General features: G+C 54.8%; 3 protein-coding genes across 3 annotated transcripts; 1 reads left to right on the top strand and 2 right to left on the bottom strand.

Moving 5' to 3' along the window:
* Positions 1 to 1,382: 1,382 nt before the first annotated feature.
* H257_01024 (hypothetical protein) lies at positions 1,383 to 2,036 on the bottom strand (the record flags this gene model as incomplete). The annotated part of the gene is made up of 2 exons (XM_009824020.1): positions 1,383 to 1,578; positions 1,873 to 2,036. 2 exons carry the CDS (start codon positions 2,034 to 2,036, stop codon positions 1,383 to 1,385), a joined length of 360 nt encoding a protein of 119 aa, XP_009822322.1.
* A 604-nt stretch (positions 2,037 to 2,640) lies between these two features.
* Positions 2,641 to 5,953, top strand: H257_01023 (hypothetical protein). Its single transcript, XM_009824019.1, has 6 exons — positions 2,641 to 3,217; positions 3,257 to 4,140; positions 4,220 to 4,714; positions 4,828 to 4,967; positions 5,036 to 5,178; positions 5,280 to 5,953. The coding sequence occupies exons 1-6, from the start codon at positions 2,677 to 2,679 to the stop codon at positions 5,915 to 5,917; spliced, it is 2,841 nt and encodes a 946-aa protein (XP_009822321.1). The 5' UTR covers positions 2,641 to 2,676; the 3' UTR covers positions 5,918 to 5,953.
* H257_01022 (hypothetical protein) lies at positions 5,926 to 8,918 on the bottom strand. The gene is made up of 10 exons (XM_009824018.1): positions 8,869 to 8,918; positions 8,768 to 8,824; positions 8,671 to 8,716; positions 8,552 to 8,626; positions 8,304 to 8,499; positions 7,935 to 8,252; positions 7,066 to 7,878; positions 6,792 to 7,015; positions 6,498 to 6,743; positions 5,926 to 6,447 (listed from the first exon to the last, which is right to left on the bottom strand). The coding sequence occupies exons 1-10, from the start codon at positions 8,886 to 8,888 to the stop codon at positions 6,031 to 6,033; spliced, it is 2,412 nt and encodes an 803-aa protein (XP_009822320.1). The 5' UTR covers positions 8,889 to 8,918; the 3' UTR covers positions 5,926 to 6,030.
* Between the last annotated feature and the right edge of the window lie 20 nt (positions 8,919 to 8,938).

The raw sequence follows: 8,938 nt of genomic DNA, 5'->3' as shown, positions 1-8,938 counted from the left end.
CATCAAACTTACCTTGACCAACTGATGCTGCTTGTGGCGCTTTGGTTCGCTTCGCACGGTTTCAATATAGACGCCACCCCAACAAATGCTGTCTGTTCCAATGGAGCCACCTCCGTCACCGTTGTTGACCCCCTTCGAAGCCCTCCAAAGTCAGAGCAGCTCCCAGCCACTCCCACACATCAAACTTACCTTGACCAACTGATGCTGCTTGTGGCGCTTTGGTTGGCTTCGAACGGTTTCAATATAGACGCCAACCACCCGACCTCTGGTCCATCCAAGACAGCACCCAGCAACCCTCTTGCAGCCCCTACGATCGCGATTGCCCGCGTCAATGCTGTCTGTTCCGATGGAGCCACCTCCGTCACCGTTGTTGACCCCCTTCGAAGCCCTCCAAAGTCAGAGCAGCTCCCAGCCACTCCCACACATCAAACTTACCTTGACCAACTGATGCTGCTTGTGGCGCTTTGGTTGGCTTCGAACGGTGTCAATGGAATCATTGTTGTCTTGGGTGTGTATAGTATGAGGATAACGTTACGAGTTCAAGAGTCAATTAGTTGTTTAATTGTGTGGTGAACCTCGCCACATTCTTCCGCTCAACCTCTAAGTGGTGTTCGTTTTCAAGCTGGGCAACCCAATATGCACGATGTGAACAAGGACGAGTGATATATACATTATCAATCGAGATCTGAGGCACTCAGTTTCGATCAAGTATAAAGTCACGTCAGTACATGTACTGGTGAATCTCGAACCAACCATTTGTGTTGAGAGTACAATACCAGTCTGCTTCAGTGGGTGCATCATATTGCAACTTCTACGCGAGGCTGACATTCTGGCCCGCCACCACCCATCGTCTTGACAATGTGGATGCCATACATGAGTAGACTTCGTGGCGTTCTTTGATGAACTTTCAAAGTTCGATGTCATCAACCACGTTCATTTCGCCAGCTTTCGGAGACCAATCCCCTAGCATTGTACAGTATAGAATTCGATCGACCTGCCCTCAGTCACTACACTTCTTGAACCCCTCCTGGGGCTACCCTGTAGTACAAGAAGATCACCCCAATCCAAGAGTTTCCGCAAGAAGAATTGCCGAGCCCCCTTGACTGCTAGCTACTGTACGATCACGACAACGGAAGCATCCAAACTGCATGGCTTGTCTCCATCACTTTCCTCAAATGTGATGATTTGTGGTTGACCTTCCACCGGTAGTTACAACTATTCAGGAACACATTTAGTCGAGCTTTGGCTTGCGGCGTTGGAACTGTGCTACAATAATGCCGCGAATGCCTTGTAGCTGAAATTGGTTTCTCGGTTGGTTTTGGCACTTGAATACGTAAACGTCCGGTGGGTGTAGTCCACCAACATACCTGTCAAGTGGATGCTTATAAGGAGGACGACTCCAGTGATGCAATTGTGGAGTCGTTCACAAAGCACAGCACATGGACGAGCCAGAGCGGACTGTGCCGTGGTGGCGGGTGATGCCAGTGTGTGAGTCCTGGCGACAGACCGACCGAGTGTTCACCGTTGAACCACCCGTATTCGTGCTCGTCTTCGTTTTGTTCGATGAAATACGCTAGTCTACTCAGCGTTTGTGGCCACGGTTGGTTTCGAGGGCTTCTAGGGCCAGTGCATGTGTGCGAACGCCACCGAGTAATCCAGTGCACAATCCAACAAGGCGTCACCCGTTCCTAATATGGCCCCTTGGATGGTCAAACAACTTCGGGCGTGGAGTTGTTCCAGGCCGAGCACCGCCGCTGGGCGAAGGGAGCATGCCACTATAGCGGTGTTGGGGGAGGTGTTTGGTGCGGCGGAACAAGCCGCTCGGCAATGGCCTTTGTGCGCGTATAAGTGTCGATGTTCTAGTCAGGGTACGGGTTTGAGGCTTCCGTAAGCTTGCGCACACTGCGCTCTGCGGTTGAAAGCACCACCGATGCAGAGCTAGTGTAGATGACCGACGTGACAGCGTTGGCACGGACTGCGGCCAGGACATGCTTTGGTCCCTTGCACGTTGACGCCTTCGACGGCGGTACCTCCATAAACGGGAGGATCAGTGATGGTGTGTGAATATATCACAGACTCGACGGGCATTCGTGGAATTGCATCGAAGGCCGCGCTGACGTGGTCGGTATGCAACATGTTGCCTTGGACATAGTCGCATTGGGGTTCAACGTTGCGGGAAAAGAAATGTCAAACACAATGACATTGTACAAGTCACCAGCAACAAGATGGTTCACAATGCGCGAGCCAATGGACCCTAATGACTTCCTTGGCTTGCTTGCCTTGAAGAAGGTAGTCGATCCAACGTAATATGTATTTGGAAGTGAAGATCCTTATCCACAATAGACCCTTTACCGCCCGTGACAAGCACAGTGCGACGCGAAGATGATGGCGAAATGGAGCTCGCGTGCACTTTCAGGGTTAGACCTAGCTTGGTGAACTTTGAAAAGGGCGGCTGTACGGCATGTCGCTTGACAGCATACAGGCCAGCGACAACAAGCAAGGCTACGGCGACCTGCACCAGAGCCGTCGACATCTGCCCAAGAAGGTACTTCAGTATTGTAGCCGCGCATCCAGCACAACAAAAATGACAATCATTATCCGGAATCCCACACATATTATCCGTATATTATCAAATTCGAACACTTCTGCTGTCCGATCACGCGTCGGTGCGCGAAAATGGCGGATTCCGGGGGCGAGAGCTCTAGCAGCAGCAGCTCGTCGGACACCCTTCTTGTGCGGAAGCAACGACTCCTCAGTTCAAGTGATGTGAAGAAGCCGACTGTGCATGCACCAGACTCAATTTGCGATCGATGCGACGCTCTGCTCGACAATGGCTCCATCATCCTCGCGTGCACCGGCGCGTGCTTTCGCAAATTCCACATTGCGTGTTGCCCCAACGAGATTCAATCGTCGTCATGGCAGTGCGTCGACTGTCGGACAAACTCACACCCTTGCTTTGTGTGCCAGGAAACAACGAGGAATCACCCCGACGATCCCGTCGTGGCTTGTCGCGCTGCCGGGTGCGGCAAGTTTTACCACCTGGCATGTGTGACGCGTCTGCCGTTGACCCGTGTCCTCGAAGGCGTCGCTGCGTTCATATGTCCGCTTCACACGTGTCATCAATGCGAAGGGCAGAGTCATGGCGGCGCGGCCGATCAAGCCATCCGGTGCACGCGGTGTCCACGGGCCTACCACGCTACATGCTTCCCCCCATCTGGTATGTGTCCCCCATGTCGATATAGCTCATACGCGTTAGGGTTTGAACGTCTTTGCTCGACACGCGGCCTCTGCCATGCCCACTTCGGCGCCGCGACGGACGACGACGACGACAAAAGAACGAAAAAAGAGCACAAAAAAGACAAAAAAGACAAGAAAAAGAAGAAGAAAAAGGACAAAAAGCAAAAAAAGGACAAAAAGAGCGTCAACGACGAGACATACACTCCTCCTCCTCCTCGTCCTGCCAACCCACCGGTGGAACCCCAAGTCTCGACTGGTCCCGACGACGTGCCCATGCCTCATACGATCCTTCCGACCGCTCCTCAAATCTCCTCGTTGCCGTCATGTCTCCCTCTGTTTCGACCCCTCCAAGAACGCGCAAAGTCTGGCGGCCTCAAGCCCCCGCCGCTCGTCGTCGTAGCGCCGCTTCAACCCCCACCGCCCCTCGCCCTTCCGCCCATCGAGTCGCCTCCACCGCTAAACATCACGATTCCAACCAGTCAGCATGTCGTCCCCTCCGACGCGACCGATGACGACGCTGCCAAGGCGCTGAGTGCCCGCAACAAGAAGAAAAAGAAGCGCAAGCGCGTGCGCGCGTCCGCGGTGCTCCTCACGCCCACCGAGGAAGACGCCAAATGGGTCCAATGCGACCGCTGCAAAAAGTGGCGCACGGTGCCGCCACAGCTGGACCTGTCGGCCATGTCCAACACGGCGTGGTACTGCATCATGAACGACTGGGACGTCCGGTACGCGTCATGCGATGTGCCCGAGGAGGTTGTCGAGCCCAAAGCCAAGAAAGCCAAGCTCAATGATGACATGGACGATGACAACGATGTACCTATCATGGCCCCAGGGACGCCCCCGTCCGCCGCCGCCGCAGCGCCGCCGCCCGTATCGATCAAGCCTGAACAACCCGACGGGATGGTGCGTATATTTGATTGTGCTAGGATATTACCGTGTTGATCCAAACACTATAATCCTTGTTCAATTTCTTATGGTGTAGAAAAAGGAAACCAAACTCACCAAGAAGCAGCGCGCCAAGCTCAAATCGACGGTGCAGCGGGGCAAACTGGCAACGCCCGCCCTGCCTGGTGGTGTCGACAGCAGCGCCAAAGAGATCGAGTGGGTCCAGTGCGAAAGCAAAACGTGCGGCAAGTGGCGCGTCGTGCCGCCCTCGATTGACATTGCGTCGTTGCCCATCAAGTGGTACTGCTCCCTCAACACGTGGGCCCCATCCCTTGCCACGTGCGCGGCAGAGAATCCGTCCGACGTCGAGTCGCTGTGGCAGAGCAAGGCGGTCAAGTCCCCGCCGCCGCCGCCCTCGAAACAGCCGCCCCGCCAGGGAAAAGGAAGCCCTCGGCACCAAAGCCTACACCTCCAAGGAGCGCTTCCGACGGTGGGCGATGCGGTGGTCGCGGCGGCGGCGCTGGCGTTGCCGTCGTCTGTGGACAGTCCGTCGGGTCACGTCGATAGCCCCGTCGGTGGCAAAAACAAAAAGGTGCGTGCGTGTGTGTGATGGTTTCGGGGTGTAGAGTTTGGTTGGACGTAGCATCGATGGAATATTTATATATATATATATATTATAGAATACTATATATTGATTGTACGTAGATCAAACCCCCCGAGCTGATTCCAGTGCTCGAGTGGGCGCAGTGTGAAAAGTGCAACAAGTGGCGCAAACTCCCAGCGCATGTCAAGTCGGTGAACCTTCCGGACAAATGGTTTTGTTCCATGAACCATTGGAACCCAGCGTACGGGAATATATCAATATATATATATATTCGCTGGAAATGATGGCGAATTCATTGTTGCGTCGTAGGGTTGCGAGTTGCAGTGTTCCCGAAGAGACGGACCACGAACCAGTGCCAGCCAGGGTGCCCATGCCGATTGGCCCTCGGCCAAAGCGAGGCAAACTTAGCTACAGGGAACTGCTGTATGCTGGCAACGGCCATCTACGCAAAGGTATATATATTATCAGCTCTAGGCAGCATCCTATGCTCTTCATATACTCCCTCGTCGTCTGTTTGGCTGATATATATGTATGTCATGTGATGATAATGTAGCGTTCACGGACGAGTCATCTACGTTGTCGTTTGAATTCGAAGGCACGCTGTTTCACCGAGACGACCAGTACCGCAAAAGCTCCATGTATTTGGCCCCCATGGCGTCGATGCTGGCGCCGTCAAATCCGCCCAACTCGCCACTTGCCACGCCCGACATCGGCGACGGAGAGGCCGCCGACTTGACCGGTCCAGAACTAGACACGTTGAAGCGTTGCGTGGTCGCCGTTCTCAAACAAGCCGACTCGCGCGGCAAGAGCATCGTCGACCTCGTGGCCGCCCTGCACAGTGACAAGGGGGCGGTGCCAACTACTGCCCCCCCGTCGTCATCGTCGGCGTTCTACTCGTACGCGGCGGTGGATCGTGCCGTGCAGGCGATGGTCGCGTCGGGGGATATGGAGGCGTTCCAGGACGAACGGCTGGTTACGGTGACCGTGCCGATAAAGATCAGCTCGTACGCGAGTGCGTACTATGTGGCGGGGGAGAACAACCACGAGACCCGCACGTGGAAAGAGCGGCACACGGGGCCCCACTTGCTCTATCGGCGCAAAATCCAGTACAAGCAACCGCTCAAGATGGCCAAGCCGTGGAAGCAAAAGGGGTTTACAGGATGGACAAAAACGACGACAACGCTTTCTTGAATACATCTCAAAAACAAAGATAATATCGAGTTACGGTAGTACAGTAGCTAGCACACACATAGTATGTGGGGGTTCAAACAGAAATTGCTGTGTGTACAATACTTGGGGTATTGTCACCATATTGAGTTGAGCGACTTCAACACGTCGGCGCGCCGCTTCGCCATCCGGGCATCGCGTTCGATGGCGACCGCTTCGTGCTTTTGCAGCATGCGCATGTAGATCGCGTGGAGGCCCTTGATCGCCGGCGGCGTCGGGAGGTTCAAACTGCAGCTGACGGGGGAGATGGTCGCACCAGTACAAGTGGAGGTCGAGGCCCCTCGAAGCAGCAACGACGACGAGCCGCCAATGACCGATGGCCGACGGATCCGAGCGACGTGGGTTGACGATGGAGGAGGGCCGGAGGACGGAGGGGGGGACGGCAACGGCTTGGAGGGTCGTGTCGACGTCGTCGCAGATGGAAGAGTTGGCGGCGATAGGGCGATGGCAGCTGGCGTATATCTGTCCAAGAAGACGCTGGGCGCACTCAACGCCTACGTGGAAACAAACGGTTGGTAATACAAAATGAGGTGGAACTGCGTACGCTTTTGGCAAAACACGTTTGCAAGATGGACGTGGACGAGTACATGTTCAAATGAATGGACCGTAGGCTCTGGTTGCCTTCGGTGGCAGAGGTTGGCATGTACACAGCGTCCCCCACGACAAAACTGAGTGCCGACATAGGAGCGTCCACGATGGGAAGGCGACCGTCCAAGCTTAAACTCCCCAAAATGTCGCCGTTGCGGGCGTCTAGCACGGTGACGGTGCCGTCCGCTTGGCCAAGGATGGTCTACGTTGCAATGCATGTTAAGAATGATATCGAGGCAGAGGCACGTACAAGAGGAACGTCGGCGGCGGTGGCGACTGAAACGTAGGGGGGGGTGCCCAGCTCTCCAGTACGAACTCGAACCAACGACTTGACTTCACGTATAGACTCAAAACTAGTGGTGGGGGAAGTCGCGAGGGAGTAAAAATGCACTTCGTTGCCTTTTGACAAACTAATGAGGCAGTCGGCTTTAAACAGTGACAAGGCCATTACTGGAGTGCTATGGCAACCCAAGCCTATTACGGTAGCATACTGAGGGCGATGACGATTGTTGATGGACACAAACCTGACAGTTCCACGTGCAAGCGAGTATTCCACGCTATAACACTGCCGCTCTCGAGCCCAAGGACAACAAGGGTGGCACTGGCGTCCAATGCAGCACACATCACGTTCGAAGAGAGAATGACTGTAGTAGATGCACACATGGAAGGAGGAGCTGGCGAGAGCTGAAACTGCAGCATTTTGTACTGACTGGCCAGCACGATTCCAGTAGTGGTGGGTGTCGTCGAAGGTTGTGGCCAAAGGTCCATGAGAAAGGCTACGAAAAGGTAAGCAGAGTAGACAGCAGGAGGGGCAATCGCCAACGCAACATCTTCCACGACGAGGTCCTTGTTGCCTTTGCCCTTATCCTTGTGCTTGTCGCCCTTCGTTGCAGCCGGAGTGGCCGTGACCGCCGCCGCCGTCGCCGCTGCGTCCGACGCGAACCCTTTGTTGGGGGCTTGGATGCGATACGACGAAGGGTCCACGTGCAATACCAAGCTGGTCGCATCGAGCGCCGCGACGCTCTCACTCGCAAGGTCGGAGGCCAAATTCGGAGTGCGATACACGTCCACGGCACCCGACTCGAAATGCACGGCCAGAAACAACACGTCGTCTGCCAAGGTGAGGCCAACGACACGGTCCATGGTTGAAAACGTGTAGCGAAGACTGGTGGCGGTGCTATTGGTGGCATACACATGCACCAAACTCTCGAGGGAGTCTGCGACGGGGTCGGGCACGTCCACGACCGCTTGGACTGGAGCCCCTTCGACGGGAGGAGGCGGCGATGGTTTGGGGAGCTTGCGCGCACAAATAGCGAAAAACGTTCGCTTGACTTGCCCTACAAACGTATATCCAATTACTATCGATGCCTACAAAACGCATATACGTATGTACCAAGACGCATGGGTTTGAATTCCGAAAGGCATTGAACTTGGAGGCGGGGGGACGAGAAGAGGGGGGTAGTGGGGGGCATTGTCTGCTCCCCGTTTGCTTGTAGAAGCTCCAAAGTAGAATTGTCGTGCAGTACTCCAATCAGGTCCCTGTCGCCGCTGACTCGAATTGGCCAATCCAATGACGGGATGGTTACGGCAATCACCACGGCAGAACTTGGAGGGCAGAGCAGGGCCTTGGCTTCCTTCTCCTGCAAATCGGCATTCAATTGGCCTTGCTGCAACTTGTACGTCATGGACGACGTGATTGCGGACCACGCTCCTACGATGAACTCTTGAGCATGCTATTTGGTCAAATCGGAAGGTTGAGTACTGTCAAGAATATCGTCGTCGAGGATCTTGTTCAGCATGCGGAATGGCTGCGGCAACAAGGCAAAGGTCAGGTCTGGATCGACGTGGTCCGAGGGACGCTGAAGGTCCAAAAAGTGAAGGAACGATTGCAGGGAGAGCAACCCCGACGGAGAGGCAAAGTGAAGGAGGAGCGTTTTGTCGTCGTCGTTGAATCGGATCTACGACGTTGCCGCCAGGTCGGATATCCATTGACTCATGTCTTAGCGTTACCCCATGTAATGCCAACGTCTTGTAGAACACTTCGGGCGGCACGAGGTCCTTGGCTGTCTGCGACCGTTCTGGTGTCTACAACCTTGACGATCAGGCATCAATACCAGACGAATTCGTACATCAAAAAGGTGCTCGACATCGATGTTGAACGCCAAGCATTCTTTCCTACGTATTACGATGACCATATGTCGAAGAAAGGGGAGCACATCGACGGACCGTAAGCGAAGTTTAAGCGCGTGTCGGCGCTGAGCTTCGATGACCGTATGGCTCAGTCTACGTCACGGATGAGTCGAAGCACAAAGTATTAGCAGTCGTACGCGGGGGCGTCCTCGTCCATAGGGCACACTCCTCCCCTAACGTTTGTGAGGTGACGGTTTCAGTATCGGT

Source organism: Aphanomyces astaci, assembly GCF_000520075.1.
Source record: "Aphanomyces astaci strain APO3 unplaced genomic scaffold supercont1.2, whole genome shotgun sequence".
Taxonomy (NCBI): domain Eukaryota; phylum Oomycota; class Saprolegniomycetes; order Saprolegniales; family Verrucalvaceae; genus Aphanomyces; species Aphanomyces astaci.
The sequence above is the reverse complement of the archived record's forward strand: the minus strand, read 5'-3'. Positions and strand labels throughout refer to the sequence as shown.

Excerpts from the sequence above, each read along its gene's own strand:
- H257_01023 (XM_009824019.1), top strand. The coding sequence starts at position 2,677 with ATGGCGGATTCCGGGGGCGAGAGCTCTAGCAGCAGCAGCTCGTCGGAC. Across the intron at positions 4,968-5,035 it reads ATGAACCATTGGAACCCAGC|GGTTGCGAGTTGCAGTGTTC; the intron begins GTACGGGAATAT and ends GTTGCGTCGTAG. Across the intron at positions 5,179-5,279 it reads CAACGGCCATCTACGCAAAG|CGTTCACGGACGAGTCATCT; the intron begins GTATATATATTA and ends ATGATAATGTAG.
- H257_01022 (XM_009824018.1), bottom strand. The coding sequence starts at position 8,888 with ATGGACGAGGACGCCCCCGC. Across the intron at positions 7,879-7,934 it reads ATTCAAACCCATGCGTCTTG|GGCAAGTCAAGCGAACGTTT; the intron begins GTACATACGTAT and ends ATACGTTTGTAG. Across the intron at positions 6,448-6,497 it reads AAACGTGTTTTGCCAAAAGC|GCGTTGAGTGCGCCCAGCGT; the intron begins GTACGCAGTTCC and ends GTTTCCACGTAG.